The 21,690-nt window shown below is 43.8% G+C and overlaps 1 protein-coding gene across 1 annotated transcript in view; it reads right to left on the bottom strand.

The window, feature by feature from the left end:
• ADORA1 (adenosine A1 receptor) overlaps positions 1-13,171 on the bottom strand; it is a 67,109-nt gene extending 53,938 nt beyond the window's left edge. The window contains exons 1-2 of the mRNA XM_063297337.1: positions 13,085-13,171; positions 8,070-8,449 (exon numbers count right to left, since the gene is read on the bottom strand). Coding sequence (XP_063153407.1) covers positions 8,070-8,410 — 341 coding nt within the window. The 5' untranslated portion in view covers positions 8,411-8,449; positions 13,085-13,171. The remainder of the gene's footprint in view (positions 1-8,069; positions 8,450-13,084) is intronic.
• Positions 13,172-21,690: the final 8,519 nt, after the last annotated feature.

Raw genomic sequence — 21,690 nt, 5'->3', positions numbered from 1 at the left:
CCCTCCCCACCCCGAGGACATCCCTGCTCATCAACTCTTCCTCTGGCAGGGTCCTTAGCTTTAACACCTACATAAGGAACATCACAAATTTCTCCATAAATGGAATAGAAGAAACATACACTTATTTTAAAACATCAAATGGAGGAGCAAGTAAAGCTGTTCAATTCCCCGTGTGGGCACCTGTTATCTCTTCCTCATTCCGCTCATTTTCCAGAGGTTTGGGTACCAACTGCATTCCTTCCCATTTGTTCTGATATATTACATCCATCTCTTTCAGTAATGAAGGGGGGTAATGTTCCACCAGGGCTGAAAGGTCACCATGTACAGCACAAATAAATCTCCCAGGAGGCAAAGAGACCTCCATCCTTTGTGAGTCATGATATGCAAAGCAAAGCTCATTTAGGGAAGCTCCTGAAACTGGGCTAAGCTCTACTGCCTGAAGTTGAAAACATGGTCTGGATATGAGTCACCATTCCTGGGACTGCAGTAGCAGCCAGGCACACTGAAAAAGCCGCTCCCAAGCCTCTCCTGCTACCATGCTACCTGTGCAGGTTGCACACAGCCAGCCAGAGGCAAGCTCCAAGCAGCACCCAGTCCGTGGGGAGCTGATACCCAGAAGGAAGGATTTGAGAGAGGATGCCAAGCATATGCATTTGAGAGAGAATAGGTGACAAGGAAAGCTCTTGTCCTTTGGATGACCTGAGCAGGCAGCTTCCCTGGTTCTGCTGTGGAAAATGCCTTTCTGTTTTAAAACCAGTCAGAGAAGCAATCTCAGCCACTGGTGTGAACGCTTATAATGAAGACTGAAGGCTACTGGTGCGCTCACTCCCAGGAGGAGACTGATTAGTCTCAGGATAGGAGGCTAACATTTAGGCCCTTCCCAGGTGGGCAGTCAGTGAACATGCCCTCGCTTGTGGCTGCCCAGGTTTGCTCTCCTCTTTATGCTGCCAATCAGAAATCTCACAAGCAGACCTATTTAGGCTTAGCTCATGTAGAGGGACTTAGATCTCTAAGCGCTTACCTGGACTGTCAGTTGTCCTGCTACCAGAACAGGCCAGTAATGATATTTGGAGGACAGAAACAGATCACATTGCCCTCTATTAATCTCCCACTTACTGTCAAACATCAAAGCAACCTCTGGGTATATTTTTCTGCTTCACTTCTGAAGTATTCTTTCCATGTGATGTCACCTCAAATGTTCCCATTCATTTTGGGTAGCGTGCTTCAGTTTTTTTCAGGATAACCCCAGGAGTCCATTGGCTACTTCACAGAGCCAGCAATGACTATTCAACTGAATCTAAGGTTACAATAATCTCTAATAGCTTTTAGAGTTACCGGGAATGCTGAAAAAGCATAGTGATTATACAGTAACACTTTCCTTGTAAAAAGAAGGGTGCTGGGTTGAAACCTGACAGATTTTTAAAATATACTGTATTACTATGTTTTATTTCCCTGAGCTACCTAATTCACTTGAGGTAGAAGGGTTTCACCCCAAGCTTCCAAATATTCCATAGGATGGTTAAATCTACCTCTACCTCTACCCACACACACACAGACATACATACAAACACATAACCGTAAGTACGTCCAGTAAGACCCACCCACAGGAAGAAAAGTGATTGGGACTTGCTTTTGTGGAACGAAAAGGTGGGAAGGCACAGCAGGAGAATTGTCCAATGGGAGGCCATGGTAGCCTGATGCCCTGCCAAACTGCTGTTGCCAAGGTGTCTTAATCTGACACTTTCGTCTCCTGATATTTTCATCTCAGAATCTTTTCCTACTCTTGATAAATCAGTGTGCCCTTGAATCAAAAAATGATGCCTTTCGCCATGTTGCCTGGGAATTCTGGGAACTGTAGTCCAACACTTCTGGAATTCAACTCCTTGGGGAAGATTGTTTTAGACTATTGAATTTTTTTTGACGGGGGAGGGTTGAAAGACAACAGAATATGGGCAGAGCATTCAATTAGATATCTAACAGCTAGGGGTTTATGGAAGTAAATAATTCTTCATCATGTTCCTACATTTTAGCTATTTCACCCCTAGAGATCTTTCATGAGGGTGCTGAAACCTTGCATGCACTTGCCCAAAATAGTACAAGACTGAGGAACTCTTGCAAAACTTTTGCTATTTTAATTTAAAAAACAACAACATTGAATTGGAAGAGCTGGTGGATGATCTACAGGATTATCATAGACAATGCATTACAGTTTCAATTTGTACATTTATATAATGCAAAGGTTTTTCAGACTATGTTCTATGGAACTCTAGAATTCAGAGATAATGTGATAGGGTTCTGTGAGAGACTAATGGAAAAAAAAAGTTCACTTGAATGCAGGCAGGGGCATCCATAGCAAATTTTTTAGGGTACAGTAGGAAGGGCAGGACTTGTTCTCCCATGAGAAAACACCATGACTACCACCTTGCAGTACAGAGTTCTGGGATTTAAAACAAACAAAAAAAAAAAACTAACAGATTTCGCAGCCTGAAAAAGGTTGAAAAGACCTGCTGTAGTGTATCCATGTTTGAAGTGAGGGGCCAGTAAGATGAAAGAAGATGCACGTTTGCTATAAGAATCTATATTTGTTGAAGTATCTTAACAATACTGTAATGGCTTCTCTAAGTTCTGACCAGCTGAGAAGAAAGTGGGAAGAATGGAAAAGCATAAATGCAAATCACTGGCACTTCAGCTGTTCCTCATTGAGGTCCATCCGTATAGACAAGTGCCTCTAGTAAGGATTCGCCTGACCACAGATTTCGCACAGCAGCCACTCCAAGCAAAGTGAGACCTACTAAAGGACATATCTTGGCAAGTGAACGCAGGTTGCCAATCTACTGCCATTCTCATATGCTGAATTTGGCAAATCCCATGAATAAGCAGCAAATTCACAGTATTTGTCTTTATATAATTAGCAGAGAAGACACTCCTATAAATTCTGGGGTATTTCTAATATTCCAAACCAGTAATCATGAAGGGCCTTCTCTGGAGTAGTGACTTTCACTGAGCATCTTAGATACACCAAAAGTATGAGATGAACAATCCACCAGATCTCGGTCCCAGGTTTATTAGGTGGGGGGTGGCTTTGAGTCAGCATTGACTCATGGAGACTGCTTGGACTAGTCCCTGTAATTTTCTTGGCAAGATTTTCAGAAGTGGTTTGCCATTTCCTCCTTCCTAGGGCTGAAAGAAAGTGACTGGCCCAAGGTCACCCAACAGGCTTCATGCCCAAGGTGGGACTAGAACCCACAGTCTCACAGTTTCTAGCCTGGTGCCTTAACCACTACACCAAACTGGCTCTCATTTATCAACATTGGGCTGTTTCAAATTCTTACTAGCCTAAACAATGAAGCAGGGTATATCCTAAACAATGAAGCAGGGTATATCCATACTGCACCAAAAGCTCTTCCAATCCCCTGCTAATGCTGGCTGATCTCTAGGTCAGTTGAAGAAAATTCTCTCTGGATTAGGATGCTTCAGCATTGACCAGCAATATGTTCAGTCAAGACTTCCAGCTACTAGGAAGCCCACTGGATAGGTCTCCTACTGCTGTGCCCTCCCAAATTTCTCTTCCAGAAAATAAATTGCCAATCATTTTCCTTTTTCTGGTCTTGTCTGAACTTAACCATTTGAGTAATTGGGGAGTGGGGTTAAAAAACAACAACAGCATTTCAATAGGGCAGCAATGCACTTATTTAAAAAAAAAACAGCCCAGTGGAAAACTGGGTAGCTTAAAGAAAGAAAACTAGTAATTTTTTAAAAAAATATTTCTGTTGGGTGCTGCAACAGTGACATTTTGCATATCAGGCAAATGTTTTAACCACTATGCTACTGAAATACCATTTCTTACAATACCTGCAGCAGGGATTAGAGAGCTGCAGGTAATCTATGTGAGGGGATGTTCCTGCTCCTATGCTCAGTAGCTAACCAAAGTGCAGGGGGTTGCTTAAACGAAAGAGTTGGCAAATCAGACATTTGGGCTTGAGCTGAAAAATACTACTTTCAAAGTGGAAAAGGAAACTAAGGGTGAGCAGAGGACAATGTCATCTGTTCCTGCTCTCCAGAAACAGTTGGCCTGTACTCATGATGGGATAACTTGGCAATGAGGTAGGTCCTTGGATTTAAGTCTTTCCCTTCTCTTAGCCCCAGAAGAGTTAGCAAAAGTCCTACATGCTAGGGCAATGCAGCACTCAGTCTTTGGTTCCCAAAAGGTACTTCAGAGTATTTGAGGATACAAATATAGCGTCTACCTGCAAGTCTTTAAAGGTGCTGTATTTTGTCCTGGGATTGTGTAACAACTCTACTTTATATCACTAAAGTTCAGACCAATCCATATGTAATATTAAAACAATCTTTAAAAAGCAAACCTTATTCTGAGATCTGGAGCTAAGAAAACTGGATAGAAAAACATCTGAGCCAACAGCCTACATTCTCTATATGGTGCAGGCAACATCACTTTGCTATTTTGTTCCAAGAAAAAAGGATGGCCTAAATTCCAGCCTGCACAAGCTCATAGTCACTCATTTTGTGCTGATGGGCCTTCAGTATCTTTGGGGCTATATATGCATAACCCAGCACAAATCCAGCACTGGTTACTAGTTAATGTGCAGAGTAATCACAAGTGTTTATTAAAATGTGTGATAACTGATAAGCATACTATTTTTAAACATCTAACTAGATGAATTACAATTAATATAGAATCATAAGCATATCCAACTGAGATATTGTAGGAAACATTGCTGACAAGGTTAATGCTTTGGAACAGCATGTTACAAAGGAGGGCAATTCTCATTCAGTGAATAACCCAGATCTTGTATTTGCCCCCGTATCTGCAGGTTCTGCCTCCATATCTGCAGGTTCCTTTAGTGGTACATTCAGAATTGTTTTATGGGCCCAAAAGAGAGCTCAAAGTGGACACTTAGGCTATTGGGTGACCTGAATGACATTCTGAGCACACTCCTCTTCATCTATATAGGGAGGTTGTACTGGCAGACACAGTTGTGCATGCACACACACATGCACACACACACACGCACGCACACATACATACTCATTCACATACACAACTATGTGAAGAACTTCGTCTGTATTGCACTCAGCCAGACTGTGAACTACACTGTTAATGTTTTAAATAAGTATCTTCAGTGTTACCATCTGGAATTTTGAGAGCATATTATGGGCATGCTCCCAAAATGGCTGCTGGGGAGGGCACAAAGCACACATTTACCAGAAAATAAAATAGGTGGAGTTGCTCTCCATTCCAACTTTTAACATGCTATGAAGTAACCCATCATCTCAGGTTTTCTTTGTCTTTTTCAAGGGCATGTGGATATAGAGAATATTGAACTGCAACCACTCACCATATTATCTGGGGGGAGTTATGCGGAGCCAACAGATATCATGGAGATGAAGAGTATATTTGAGGCTGATGCTTTGCTTTGCAATGTATGAGCTTTCTAAGTGTTTGTTCATTCAATTAAAATAAGGTAACCAAAAAATCTAATGGGGCAGAAATCCTGGGAAATGTAAAGGGAGTTGTTGCCAGGCACACTGGTGCCCACAAAAGGTGTTATGCGTCTATGTTTTAAATTATAGTGTACCTTTGTAATGTAAAACTTAGAAAAATAATGTAGAGTTGTGCCTATATGTTGGAAAATCCCTGAATTGGATATTAGCTCCTCCATCAACTTTGTTGTGTTCCCTTACACGCAGGTAGCCTTCTATCCTGACCATAATACAAGGTTGTTCTCAAATTTATTGGGATTATTGGAAACAGTTTATGTATTTAGGAAAAAAGCTATAGTAATAGTAAGCATTAGTACTGCTTTGTATATTTCCATGTAGTTCAAACTATAAATCTCTCCATTTTCTTCTTTTGTCTATCAAGAATGAGGTTGCAAAAAAGTAACCCAATCTAAAATGTAAAACATACCTACTAAGTTATTACAGTAATTTGAATCTGTTGATTCACAGAATAAGCCTCTTTGTTTTCCAGTGAGCAAATACAGGCCTGCTTTTCTGCTTCACAGAACACTTGGACTAAAGAGATTAACGAATACAGAAACAAAGGTAGATAATACTCAACTCTCCAACAGCACATCTCACATGCTCATCTGATCCTTCCAGGAAGTTCTGCAGAAGGGATTCTACAAGGAGTCTACTCTATGCTACTACTTGCTTTAGAAAAGAAATATGTGCATTCCTCCCCTCCCAAAAGTAAGACTTTTTAACTGAAAAGATGAGAATCAGCTGAACACTGTTCTTGTAAACTAGCATGGGTATCATATTAGTTTCCAGCAAGATCTGTGACAGAATACTTCTATAACCTTGGTAAACAAGCAACCCCATTTTACTGTTGAAACCTGGTTAGATTTATACATGGTAGAGGCTGAACATTGCATTACAAAATTACAGGTGTTATTAGATTAGGTTGCAATCTTATTTATTCATTTGTTCCTATTTTAACTCTAAAATTGTACTGAAACTGAGGCATCTGTTGAGACTGGAGGTTTTGTCATTTCCCCCTTCCCTTGGCTGCCCATGTATTCACATAAACAAATTCTGTAGGTAATTTTCTTCCCAAACTAGAAAATATGCACCTGCTAAATTTCTGCATACAGGCAGATTTTAAAGATCATGAAACCATCCATTAATTATATAGATAAAAATCACACCCTTTTATTCAGTGTAAATTAATGCAGGATAACTTCCTCTTCTCACACACTTACTCAAAAGGATGTACTTGAAAGGATAGTGGGAATTTTTTTTTTAATCTGATAGTTACATGTCCTACTTAAATTGATACCAGCATGCTTTTCTTTGTGAAACAAATAGCAAGTTGGGGGATAATTTATATGTTCCCCACCCCACTCCCATCCCGGTGCCACAGCTTGATCCCAATCCAGGGTTCTTCCACACTTGTTTAGTTTCCTCAGCTTTCTATATCAAAACCAGTGTGGCTGCAAGAAGGAGGCTAAAAATTATTCATATATATTCATTGTTGCATACATCAGTTATTGCTTAGTTGTTGCTTAGAAGAGGAGACTGACCAATGTGTTAAAAAAAACCAATTGCAACTCTGACCTTAAATGTATTTCCATCACTGTTCTCTTCCCAATACTGTTACTTCCCTACCATCCAACCTGGGTATCCTTTGCTCATCTTTTGCTCAAGAATGATTAGAATACGGTTAAAAATATTCTGCCTTCCAACCTCAGAAAGGGTGATAGAATCTTTGCCTCAAATCAGACAGCCATATTCCTATTAAAATTTGGATCTCCCAATACTTCCTATATGGAATTATTAAGAAAAGTCATACTTCTATGTTAGAATGATCAGAACATAATCCAAACCTAAAACTTAGGACATAACATAACACCGAACACCAGAAAGATCTGAAATCAGGACAAGGCAAATGCTGAGGATAGTGAATAGGTGCTTCCAGACAAGATTTTGATTACACGGTGTGGTGCCTCATTTATGAATTTTTAAAAGGGGTCCAATTCAACTCAACTCAACTCAACTCATTACGGTTGTAGATCAGTACATAAAAGGGGTCTATACAACATCATCATCCATTTATAGCAATCCTACATTTTTCCACTGATTTTTATGTCTTATTTTTTTCCCCTCAAAAATCCATTGGGGAAAGAAAGATGGAATAGCTTTGTAATGTTGTCTTTTTATTTATAATAGTGGCTGCTGTCCATCAGAAAGTAACCTAGGACTGCATGGTAAAAATCTAACCCTTGTCTGTCCTGATTGCCTGAACCCAATTTTAGTTCTTTAAATTTTTGTTTTACCAAAAATATGCCTTTCTTATTTTTATTTCTTTTGATTTTTACTCTTTTGATTTTGCTAAAATCAATATATAAAGCACATGTAAAACCAATGTTCATCCATGCATTGGACAAACTTATTAAAGCTTTCTTTCAAAGTTCTAGGGGTTATAATACAGTTCTTGACATTTTGGAAATTTTGGTGTCTTGCTGTGCAACACAGTCTTAGAGCTATATGAAAAAATTCAACTCCCACCTCTGACTATGCCTTATCTCTCAGGCTTCAGGTCTTACCGGATAGGAATCCTGACTCGGAGATAGCGATCCACAGCAATAGCCAATAATGCCAGGATGGAGCTTTCTGTGAGGATGAGGACAGGACATGTCACCATCAGGCAGCTGTAGAAAGGGATGCGTGGTCCTACGTTGATGACAATGGCAAGAGGAATTACAAGTGCTCCCACAGCTACATCTGCCACTGCCAGAGACACAATAAAGTAGAAGGTGGCATCCTGGAGGGACTTGTTCACTTTGACAGCCCAGATCACCAGAATATTCCCAGGAATGGATACAAGGGCAATCAGCACCTCTATGAAGATGTAAGCAGCCTGGAAGTCCGAGTTGTTATGTGACATGGTGGTGTGATGCTCCTTAGCTTCGGACCCTTAAATTGCCTGAAATGATTAACGGAGACATAAGATATGGACAGCAATAGCTGCTACAGAATTTCAAGCTATCAGTTTCTTCATAGAGCGTGGCCCAAATATATACAAATATACACACATTTCATAGTCTGCATTTACTAAATCTTGCAAGGCAAAAGGGTTTCTGGGGCAGGGGAATTGTATATTTTAAATCCTGCAAAAGTACATGGTTTTTTCCCATTTCCAGCTAAGCAGCCCTTCTCCAATTTGTCACCAAGAGGTTCACATACTGGATATGTCATATAAGTAGAGCTATTGCACAGAAAAACTTTCTTCCTTCAGTCTAATTGCTACAATTTAGGCTGAGTTCTTCCTTGCCGCTACATTTGATCCCATCCATTCTGTTCAGCAACCATATAGAGTTCAGTTGATAACATCTAAAGGAGCAATTCTGAACACTGCTGATTCACAGCCCCAGGAAACCTTCCTAGAAGAGATGGCTCTTCTTGAACGCATGCATATGTATTGATATATGCAATATTGCTGCTTAAAATGTTTTGCATCCACTCTGCAAAATGGTCATTTCCTTGCCTTCCAGAGCAAGGAAATTCCAAAATGCGACAACTCCTAGGAAGGACTTCTTCCCATGTCTGCTAACCTGAGAAAAAGCCCCACTCAGAAAATGTTTCAGGGCCTGGGCCTTGCAGGTTTACCAGTCGAATCCCTGCCTGACTGCATTTGATGGAGCTTCTGTTATTTTACCACCATAATCCCAACTAAGTCACTGTGGTGTAGTGGTGCTGGACAGAGCGGGTTTGGGTCCTGCTCTACCCATGGAAGCTGGCTGGGTGACTTTGGGCCAGTCATGCTCTCTCATCTGTACTGGGTGGTTGAAAACTGTGTATCTACCAGCCTGCACTGGATCAGTGTGGTAGATTACTGTCCATGACTTTCAATAAATAATCCCAATTAGGTTCATCTTAAAAGTCATAGATTTTAAACTGTGAAAACAGTTCGCTAACCACATATATTTCCGAAGCAAGTTATTTCTGAAATATATAATTAATTAAAAGGGGGAAAAACCCACTATTTAGATGCATTCAGATTGTAACAGCAAACAGACAAGAACCTTAACAATGCATAATTGTAGTGGGAGGCCTGTGGCTCAGGCAGACATCTAATGTCAAAGATCGGGGATATTTGATATACATAAAAGTGTCCCCTATTTTTATCAGAATGATGAATAAGGCTAATAGACTTTTTTGCCCCATGTGCAGTATTTATCAGAATAGCAAGGGGAGTCCATGTGGAGAGGTGTCCAAAAAGTCAGGATGGTGGCTACAACCATGTGATTCAAGTCCTGTCCCTTTTTTACATGCATTGCATTGCTTTAAAGAAAAATTAAGAACTTTTAAGATTGTGCATGAAATTAGACCAAACTTGTGTATTATTGATCTGTAGAGCTGGGATGTGCAACTTTTTCAGGATAAAGGGCCTTATGTTGCCTTTGAGTGGAATGCCTGAGGTTACAGTATCAAAAAAGTAGGTACAACATTTAAATTTTGTTTTTACTTCTTATGCATATTTTATTTAGTTAAAAGCACTTCCACATAACAGCTTTGCACAGCTCCAAAATCCATAGCACCTACATGATCTCACGCTGTCTATATTCTCAGATAATCTATTTCCAGCTGAGTTGCAATGCATCCAAAATCACAAAAGTGGTAATCTTTTCATTTCCATGTTGAAACTCTACAGATCTTGTCAGCATGGCATTATCCCACTGGCGGATAATGTCATGCTTCATTCTACCTTCCAGGTCTGTGGCTCAGGCCAGCTTCTTCCTCCTCTGCTATCTGTGCCGCTGGACTTCACACACTTTCTGTCTATAGGAACAGCATTTAGCACTCACCATCTCAAGTGGTTATATCTTTATTATGTTTTGGAAGTAAGTCAACCCCATTCAGATCAATAGGTTGGAGTGTTTAGCATGGCACTGAACAAAAACAGCAAGCAAATCAATTGTGCCATTCAGTGAAATGCATCATTTTACTGTGGCCCTAACATAGAAGTGTCCATCACTGAACAAGTTTCCCCTTTCTTCAATTGATTATGATTTCTCAGTAATAGGCATGCACCACTGAGCATTTTTATGTTTATACCTGGAAGGCTTATCTTAAAAAGAGTATTTCTCCAAACTTCCATTACATTACATTTGATAGTAGAATAGACTACCACTGGAGATGCTTAACATTCTAATTAATGTAGTATGATATAATGTTTGACAAGTTATGGTAAGACATGACTGCTAAGATGTGACCGGTAATGCTCTGTTAAATGTGAACATATGTTAGACAACAGGTGCAGTATACTGTCCCTTAATTCTCCCTTTAAATATGAGTGTGTGTTAGTTAATAGCTGTAGTATTATTTCCTTCAATTTTTTTTCTTTCTTGATTGTATAGTTTTAGTAAATAACATTATTACTTTACTATTGTTTATTTTTGATGTTATGTAAATATATTGAGAGCTCTTCCAACGAAGTCAAATTCCTTCTATGTCTAATCATACTTGGCCAATATTCTATTCTATTCTATTCTATTCTATTCTATTCTATTCTCCTGTACAAACCATATTTAAATAGAGATTGGATGGCCATTGGCCAGGAATGCTGTAGTTGTCTCCTGTGTTGTAGAACCTGAACTGAGCAGGGAGTTGGTCTAGATCAGGGATCCCCAAACTCCTCAGCTCATCAACCCCTTCATGAAGTTTCAGATTGTTCATTAACCCTCAAATATTTATTATATGAGAATAATTTAATAAATACTAGTTTAATAGTACTACAAATAAAAATAACAACAATAATGGATAGTCCCATTGACCCTTGGAGGTTGATACTGACCACTTTGGTGAACCTTGGTCTAGATAACCACCAACATCATTCCAACTCTTCGATCCAGCATCATGGTTTTTCCTCTATTTATGGGCTATTGGACAATTTTAACATGTGAGCTGACAATCACTTTATTTTTGCCTTGTGATTATTATACATTTTAAGCCAGCACTGCTGTCATATAGATGAACAGCAAGTCTGTTTCATCCTTCTTTTAATCAAAGATGCCAGCCAAGGGTTGAACCTGGATCTTTTGCGTGCAATGCATGTGCTCTACCCATGAGCTACCCCTTTCTTTGATGTTGGATCTTTTCCTCCCTCCTACAAATGTAGCAATCAGAGAAGACTTCTTCAACTTACAGAAATAATGCAGTATCCTGCCCCCCAGATAACAGGTAGAGTGCATAGACAGGCTGCTCTTTCCATCTAAAAATAAAATGCAGAAGTATACACTTCTTCATAGGAACTGGGAAAAAGAGCAGTCCAGAATAACCCTAACATAAACAATTCTCAAACAGTGGCAAATAAGGGGTGGTGTCATTTGTAGTTAATCACATTAATATTCGATAGCCACATCAATAGGTACAAGCAGTACATTGCACATGTCAGTAACAACAGCAGTGAAAGCATAACTGAGGGGAAGAATGACTACATTCCCCCAGGTATGACATGTTGTGCTTTTTTATCCTTGAAAAATGTGATTCCACTGCAAGACAATGGCAACCTTGGAGGGAAGAAATGCAAGTTATGCATAACAAATGAGGTGCAAATGTGGATTTATTAGGCAAAGAATGGGTTTTATCACAATATAGACTTCTTGGTGTTACACAAGTTCCTTTTTTGTCCCATTATAGTTTCTAATTAAACTGGGGTAGCCTATTTTCATAGCACTTCAACCTGCACTGGGAAAGGCTGTGCACTGGGGGGGAACAAGCCTTCAGGAAGGTGCCAGCAAATGTTGCAGTAGAGATGTGCATGATGTTTTTGAACAACAGTCAAAGGTACCTCTTGAATGCATCCCCACACAAGCACTTTTCCCCTCTCCATTCCAGCACACTTTTGGACCTGTGCTTCTTCCTTCTACAGAGAGATTCTGCCTCCCCTCCCCGCCAACCCCACACCACCATCCTTCTTATTTCATTATATTTTAGAAACACCCTCCCTTTGGGCTCTGGAGGAATAACTGCTTGTGTGCAACCTAAGAGCCAAACAAAGGCTCAGTGACAAAATAAAGCAGATGTGCTCTAAGATACTGCGGCCCTTTTGTGTTTTCTACTTTGAATAAATTCATCTGGGAAAGTATCAGTGCAGCACATCCATTCCTGGCCTGGTGCCGCTGAAATGTTACGGACTACACTGACTGCCAGGCGCGGGGAGTGGAAGTCCATCTGAAGGGCACCAGGTGCAGGGAAGGCCGGGAAGCACGTTCAGGGACCCGCACAAATCCTCTGCCCGTCAGGGAGAAGTTTGGCTAAGCAGAAGGACGGCCACCCCCTGCCCTCCAGCCCTCTTTTTCCTGATAGTCGCCCCGTTGACCCGACCATCCCACAACCACTCCCTGCCCCTTTCCCGTCCCGCGTACAGCCGATCTCCGAACAAAGGCGCCCCCCGGTCTCCTCCTTCCCTTCCCAAGGCTGCGCCTCCCTCTCCCCGCTGCTGTGCGGTCCCGGCCACGAGATCAGATCCTCCGACTTCAGGCGACCCAGGAAGAGCCGAGATCACCAGCCGGCAGAAAGCGCTGCGCCCCGGACGAGCCCGCGCTCCGAGGCTCACCTGGCCCCGCGCGCGGGGGTCACGCTGTCTTGCTGCCGGAGAAGCTTTCCCACCCAGGACAGGCTGACAGCGGCCGCGACCGCGGCTGCAGGAATGATGGGGTGGGAGCATCCTGCTCTCTCTTGGGCGGCTCGCTTACTGGGCTCCTGGATCTCTTGGCATGCCGGGATGCAACCAGCCCGCCCGGCTCCCGGCCGGGACCCCTGGAGTTGGGGCGGCTCACTGCGGTGAATCCGGACCCTGATGCAGGCAGGCAGGCAGGCAGGCGGCTCTCGTCCCGAAGTCTGCTCCTCGCTGCCGACCTGGGTATCACATGGTGCAGCGGACTGCACCGAACAGGGTCCTTGCGGTATTTTAAAGAGCGAGTCGCCTGGTTCGAGGGTCGGTGGGCCGCGGTGCGCAGGCGCGCGTGTCTCTGAGAGTTTGGGTGTGGGTTGGCAGAGCCCTGAATCGCAACAGCGCCGCTGCACCAGGACCGCGTCGCAGCGCTCCTCTTTCTTCTCTGCCCCAGGAGCTGAAAGCCGGGGCTGGAAAGCCGGCATTTCTGCAACCGAATCTGAGCCGAGTCCGGAGATGCCCTGCTCGGCTCCTTGTCCTGGAGCTGCCAGAAGCCGCAGAAGCCACTCAGAGGTTCTAGAAAAACCCACCCTGCACGTGCCCCCAAACCCCATCCGTTCCTTTCTGTTTCACCTGTGCCAACTTACCTTAGGGAAAAAAAAAAAAATTCCAAGCAGAGTCCTGAAAGCAAGCAAGGCTTCCCTTAGCGAGAAGCATCCTCTGCCCGCGTTGGCTTCCACATGAACCCGGGAGACGCTCGATCTCGGGTGTCTCCCCTGATCCCAAGTGCCTTAGCTACGGCATCCACTCGCGGTGAGGGGCTCGCCTGGCTCCCGGCCGGTGACCCCTCGGGCGCCTAGGAAAGACCTTTTAGCCTCCCGGGGCTTAACACCGGTTCAGCTGGTTCTTCTGCTGGTTTTAACTGTTGCTCTTGTCCCGCAGTTTATGCCCTTTCTTGAAGGGCCACGGAGACTGACTTTGGAGAGTACTGTGTCTCTGTGCCTTGTGAAATAAGGAGACTGGTTGGGAGAGATTGCAGGGAGTTGGAAGGGATCTCAGAGATTATCTAAGCCAGCCTGCTGCCTGGGCAGGAAACCAACTACTAGGGCATTACAAAATAAATAGGACATATTTCTATTGAATCTTTACTGGAATGTAAATTTAAGTTAGAATCAGATCAGCATCTGAGTGAGAGATATCTAAAAATTAAAAGCATTGAATTCCACAAATAAGGTGCTTCAGTTCTTTGAGAATGTCAGCAAGCAGATGCTGAGGATTATCTATTGAAGTCCTTCACCAAAGGCTCCTGAATTTATTTATTTATTTGTTTATTCATTTATTTATTTATTTTCTATCCCGCCCTTATTATTTTTATAAATAACTCAAGGCGGCAAACATACCCAATACTCCTTCCTCCTCCTATTTTCCCCACAACAACAGCCCTGTGAGGTGAGTTGGGCTGAGAGAGAGTGACCGGCCCAAGGTCACCCAGCCGGCTTTCATGCCCAAGGTGGGACTAGAACTCACAATCTCCTGGTTTCTAGCCCATTGCCTTAACTGCTAGACCAAACTGGCTCTCTTAGTCAGTCTTGCAGCTATCATGGGATCAAAGAACTGTTCTTTATTTTTTAAATTTGTATGGCCACCCATCTCACCAAGTGAGTCTGGGTGGCAAACAAAATTTAGAAAATAGAAACAATTAAAATAATGCAAACATTAAAATACATAGCAGCCAAGAATAAAGCACCCATTATAATGACTAATGGTATTAGTTCTTACCAATCTGTAATGCTTAATGTGTATTTAACAGTGTTCTTAAACTAAAAGAATGTGTAAAACTGAAGAATGTGTTAAACTAAAAGTATGTGTAATTCACCTGTAATTCTTACAGATTGGTTAGAAGTTAAAGATTGGAAGAAAGGAATGGGAATGAATTAACAGCTCTTGCAAAGGAGAAATGCAAGCAGTCAAGTTCTTCAAGTACTATCGAAACTGGTACTTTTACTCATACTTTTTACTTTTCTTCAGAAATGATCTAGAATTCAGATAAGCAATGATATGGCCAGGTCTGCACAATAAGAAAAAGTCTGTAAGCAGCATTAAAAAGATTGTTCCAAACTGCCTGATGGCTAATGACATTGGAGCGAAGTGTACATTAAGGAGTATACAAGGCGAAAAGGCTTAAATTCTCACATATCTGGTTGATATCAAGGGTGGAGGTGACTGATAGGAAAAGAGTTTCCAGAGTTATGTTAGTAACTTGATGAAACATATCTGTGGGAGCAGTGAAAAGGATGAGTTCCATGCTAAAGATCCCTAAAGAAAGAAAAAACATAAAACTGCCAAGATTTAAGTAATTTTAAGTAGCACCCATACTTATAATGTAATAGATTTGGAATACGGTGTACATTTCTTGTTTCCACATCACAAAAAGGCTATTTTACAGCTGGGAAAAGACAATAGACAACCTCAGGGGGCTGGTCTGACTCCTCTATGAAGAAAAGATTATAACATTTGCATTTTAGAAATAAAAGGTAAGCAAGAGCAGACATGATAGAATTGATAGAACTAATTGCGGAGAAAGTTTCTAAGTGCAAAAAAAGTGGAAAAAGAAAACTTTTTCCTTTCTTTTTCATCATTCTAGAACCTACCCTAGGCTACCCAATCTAGCAGAATAATGGGAGATTCCAGAAAAATAGCAGGGGGAAACTTTCATGGAATTAATATAGAATTTGTTAATCAGATATCTAGTGATGGCCCTAAAATGACATAGCTTTGAACAGGAATAGATTCATTCTTAGGATATCCATTGCTTTGTGATTCTTCCAAGATCCAATGCAAGATTATGACCGGGTTCTAGTTGCTGAGGAGCAATTGCCCAAAGGAGATGTCGCCTTTACACCCTACAGCCTTCTCAGAAGCAGCTGCCGGCTGGTTTTTAGGAGAAGCAAGATGAACGGATTAGGCTTTCCTCACTTTCTTACTTTTTTAAATAGTATCATTTTGATCTAAATTGGGAGTTATCTAGATTGGGACTACAATTTTAGATATGATGACAGAGATTTGTGAAAACCCACCTCATCCCTATAAACTTTTGCAAAAGATACTCAGATCCCAGCCTAGATGTGGGGAAAGGTGTGTGGGACACACAGAAGAATTTTTTAACCATATACTTTTACCTAGTGCACCCTCCCCACACTTCAAAGTTGCCACTTAGGAAAAATATGTGCACCCAAGTGTCATGCTATAATTAGAGTGCTGAATGAATGTTGGGTAAGTTTTTCTTCCAGCCTATTCTACCATGCAGATAATTTGGGAATGGGTAACTATGGCATATATGGCACCTTGAGTTCCTTGGAGGAAATGCGGGATATAAATGCAGTAAATAAAGGAGCACTAGAGCAGTTCACAGTATGCTTGTGGCTACATTTCTGTGATGTCATAAACAAATTAATTCCTAGCAAGATTTTAAGACATATTTCCTGTTGGGAGCATTTCTATTGCAGAGACTTCACAGACCTAAGAGAATTCATTCTCTTCTGTGATTGGATGCTAATCCCTTCTATAATACCACACATACAAATTTTGCTTTAGGTGTCCACTGTATGCATGTCTTTAAATGTGTTGTTTTTAATGCTATGTAATGTTTGGTGTGAAGCCATCAATGGCCTGCTAGAACCACCTAATGGAGCAGAGCTTAACACAGTGGAAGAGCTGTGCACAGGAAAAGAATATTATCTAAAATGGCTTTAATGAACACATCAGAGAAACACAGGTTATTGATCTTACACACTTAGCCCTCCCAAGCATAAAGAATTACACACTTAGACAAAGTAGGTTTAAGAGTAAAAAGAGTCTTACTGGTTTTATTCTTGGTTCAGTTACATCCATCTTCAGTGGAAAAGATGAAATTTTTGTTCTTCTGTTCTTTACCTATACTTGGTGATCTCTTAGCCCTATAGCTGCTAAGAGCTGCATGTAGAAAGAGGAATTCCAGGTCCACTGCATGGCACCCAGAGATGGAGGAGAGCAGCACACAGCTGTGTGCTTCACTCCAGGTTCAAGGAGGAGGAAGAGAGAGAGAGGAAGTAGGAGTGGCAACAAACAGCTTCCTCAATAGCACAGAGAGTTTGCATCTAAGAGCAACCCTCCATATGCTAATGAGGCATGCTGGATTTGCCAGGACTTCCAACATGGTGCACAACTATCACCATCACTTATTTGCTCCACTGCAAGGACATGCTTTCCTTAAAAAAAAGTTCTAGACACCATAATGAACACATATGTGTAAATCAACAACATACAAACTGAATCAATTATTGTGGTATTGCATGGATGATACATTCTGATGCTTAATTAGGGCTAGTTATCAGGAGATATACCACAGCTGGACTTTCTGCAGATGCTTCTGGTTTTGTACATTAAGTGGAGCCACACCGAACTAAGAATTGGATGAGGAGGTTGTATAATGGTTTGAGCATATGCTTCTCTTACCAATCAGCATATATCCAGTCAGGTTTTTCGACTCCTGAGTTATCACCTGTGCATCCATACGGGAATGGCACACAGGAAGCTTCACAATGGACAATTCTACAGTTCCTTTTGTTTATGTGAACCTAGCCACTGTTTTATACCATGCTTTAACACATTGTGCAAACCCTGCAAATTTAGGTTTATTTAATAAAACATGGTTAAACAAACCAAGGTTTGCTGCAGCATTTGCATTTCCCATTTCAGACCCAGACTGTTAGCCTATCCAGGTCAGTAATGTCCACACACTACCCAACTGTCAGGCTCTGCCTGCTACCCAGTAAAAACGCAGATGCTAGTGTAGGCTTAGGTTCTGGTTTTATTTGAGTAACAGTATGCATGCCCTTTAAGAAAAGCTGAGAGTGAGTGGAGCGCGCCAGAACGGGATTTAAATAGCCCGCGCTGGTCAGCGCTCCCACCCCTTCTTACTTCGGGTGCGCCCCGAGCCCCGTCGGTTCCATTGCCAGTAGGTGAGGGGTCGTGGAGCCCCTCCTGTGCTCTGGGCGTTTCCTTAATTGCTTCCCTGGCCGGTGATGGTTCATTGCCGGGCGATCAGGTTCGTAATCTCTTTGACAGCTTGGGCGCACCTCATGGTCTGGTCTTGTCAATTACCTTCTTTGCAACATTGTATCTCTTCTGCGCCTCCGGCTAGAGTTGATACTTTGTTGCCAGCACCTGTTGCTCTCTTTTGTTAGCTAGTTGCCTTTTCCCTTAATCCGCCCGGTACCCATTTCCCTGCATTGTCATGTGAGCCGTTGCGATGTCACAAGCATCGCAATGGTGATCATGACATACTGCCCCCCTTTGAGAAGGTTAAGCTGCGGGTTTGGAGGGGTAGGCGGTATGGAAGGTGCGGATCAGGTCGGGGGCCTGGACATCATGGGCAGCGACCCACTCAGGGTGTGGAAAGTGTTTCCACTTTACGAGGTATTGGAGGGAGCCCCACCGCTTGCAGGAGTCAAGTACCTCCTTTACTTTGAAGTGTTGCTGCCCATCTATCATCACTGGTGGAGTGGGGGGCGTGCGTGGGTGCCACCGGGAGGGATCACTTGCCGGCTTGAGTAAGCTGCAGTGAAATACCAGGTGCAGTCTCTTTAAATTATGGGGCAGGTCCAAGCACACCGTGACTGGGTTCATGATTTGTGTCACCTGGAATAGCCCAATGAACTTGGGGGCCAGCTTCTTTGACGGTTGCGGCGATTTTATGAATTTGGTGGATAGATAGACCATGTCCCCCACCTGAAATGTTGGTTGCTGGCGCCCGTGTTTGTCCGCTTGTAATTTGTATGCCGTTTGTGCCTCTTTAAGCGCGTCCTTGATGACCGGCCAGGAATCTGCGAGTTTCTCACCCCAATCACAGGCGGCCACTGTTGGGGACGGAGGCTGAGGTAGTTCAGGGATGGGGACGAATTCCTGACCCGGCACTACCCCAAAGGGGGGTTTTCCCGTGCTTTGGTGTATCGCGTTGTTGTATGCAACCTCTGCAATTGGGAGGAGGTCCACCCAGTCGTCTTGGTGATAGTTTATGTAGGAGCGGAGGAATTGCTCCAGTGTGGCATTAAGGATCTCTGTGGATCCGTCCATCTGGGGATGCCAGGAGGTTGACAGGGCTTGCTGGGTACCTATCAGTTTCAAAAAAGCCTGCCAAAACCTCGAGGTAAATTGTGTGCCCCTATCGGTCACCAAGCAGGAGGGGCAGCCATGTAGGCGGTACACGTGGACTAGGAACAGTTTCGCCAGCTGTTGGGCTGACGGGATCGAGGTGCAGGGGATAAAATGCGCTTGTTTTGAAAAGTAGTCTTTTACCACCCAAATGACCATTTTCTTTTGGCTGGGCGGTAAGTTGACTATGAAGTCCATTGAGATCTCATCCCAAGGGCGGGAGGGTTCAGCCATGGGTTGCAGCAGCCCCTGGGGTTTGCCAGCCGGTCGCTTGGCCATAGCGCACACTGGGCAGGATGCCACATACGTCTTGACGTCCTTCCTCAGCGAGGGCCACCAAAACTGTCTCCGAGTCAGGTGTAGGGTTTTCAAGAACCCGAAGTGACCAGACTTTTTGCTGTCATGCGATCTGTTGAGAATCGCCTGCCATTGTGAGTCGGGTACATATAACCTTCCCTCCGCCCATGCTAGGTCCTGGTCCATAGTGACCTTGTTGGGGTTGGCGAGGAGCCAGGGGTCAGATTTTAATGCCGTTATGAAATCTGCCCGTAGCCCCCCTGGCATTTGAGGTTGCCTGCGTCTAGGGGCGGGTTGCGTCGTAGTTGTTTGCGGGGGGGGGAGGCTGTCCCCGAGCGTGACCCCGGGTGACCGCTGCCATACCCAGCTGGGAATCGGAAAGCACCGTCCCTACAATGTCGGAGATAGGCTCCGCATCCTGAGGCAGTCGGGAGAGTGCGTCTGCCAGGAAGTTCTTTTTGCCTGGTATGAACTTCAGCTGGAAGTTGAACCGGCTGAAGAACTGAGCCCAGCGTATTTGCTTGGGACTGAGGTGCCAGGGCGTACGGAGTGCCTCGAGGTTGCGGTGGTCTGTCCAGACCTCAAACGGGTAAGTCGTCCCTTCCAAAAGGTGACGCCAAGCCTCCAGCACTGCTTTAACCGCAAATGCTTCCTTTTCCCACACGTGCCAGCGCCTCTCTGTCTCCGAGAATTTCCTCGAGAGATAGGCGCATGGCTTCAGGATTCCAGTGGAATCCTTTTGCAGAAGGATGGCGCCTATTGAGAAGTCAGAGGCGTCCACCTGCACCACAAAAGGCCATTCGGGGTCCGGGTGAGCTAGAATTGGCTCCGCTGTGAACAGTGCTTTTAGCCTGTCAAACGCGGTTTGACAGGCAGGAGTCCAATTAAGTACAGCCCCTGGGTTTTTTACCTTGCGTGTCTCCCCGACGCCTTTGGTCTTGAGCAAATCAGTTAAGGTTAGGGCAATTTCCGCGAACCCCCTCGCGAAGGACCTATAGAAATTCGCGAACCCAAGGAAGCTTTGAAGCTGGCGCCTGGTGTGTGGGCGTTCCCAGCTCAAGACTGCCTGGACCTTCGCGGGGTCCATCTCTACGCCTTTGTCAGAGATTCTGTACCCTAGGTAGTCCAAGTGCGACTTGTGGAATTTGCACTTGGACAGCTTAGCGTAGAGTTTGGCTTTCCGGAGCTTAGTGAGGACTTGCCTCACTAACCTCTCGTGTTCCCTCTGCGTCCTCGTGTAGTTGAGGACATCATCCAGGTAAACCAGTATGCCCTTGAATAGGTGTTCATGCAGTACCTCGTTGATGAGTTGCATGAAGACACCCGGGGCCCCCGCAAGACCGAATGGCAGTACCTTGTATTGGAAGGAGCCCAAGGGACAGTTGAATGCCGTTTTCCACTCGTCCCCCTCCCTGATGCAGATTCTGTAATACGCCTCGCGGAGGTCGAGTTTGGAAAACACCCTTCCCTTTGACAGGTGTGCTAGCATGTCCTTTATGAGGGGTAGGGGGTATTTGTTGGATAGGGAAGTGGAATTTAATCCGCAGTAATCGGTGCATAGTCTCAGGGTGCCGTCATTCTTTTCCTGAAATAGGACGGGTGCTCCAACCGGCGGGTTCGCTGGTTCTATGAAGCCCCTGGAGAGGATTTTGTCCAAGAATTCCCGCAGCGCCGCTAATTCTCTCTGGGTCATGGGGTAGATCTTGGGCTTGGGTAATGGGACGTCTGGGAGCAGTTCAATTGTGCAGTCCGTCTTACGGTGGGGGGGTAATTGGTCCGCTTCCTCTTCTCCGAAGACATCTGCAAAGTCTGCATATTGCTCCAGCAGTCCTTCTGGTGGGGGGGTCGTGGGTATGGTTGACAACTTCTGCCCTCCCCACTGTCGGAGCAGATGGTTTGTCTGGTGTCGGTGCCTGGTAGACCCCGTCTTTGAACTTGATGGAGCGTGTCCTCCAGTCTATGTGTGGGTTGTTGCGTGCTAGCCAGGGGATCCCCAGCACTACTATGGGTTTCCCTATCTGGGTTTCCACAAAGTCTATGGATTCCTTGTGGGTGCCCAT

The sequence above is a fragment of the Candoia aspera genome, chromosome 3 (genome assembly GCF_035149785.1).
Source record: "Candoia aspera isolate rCanAsp1 chromosome 3, rCanAsp1.hap2, whole genome shotgun sequence".
NCBI classification, from domain to species: Eukaryota; Metazoa; Chordata; class Lepidosauria; order Squamata; family Boidae; genus Candoia; species Candoia aspera.
This window is presented reverse-complemented; position numbering and strand designations above follow the sequence as displayed.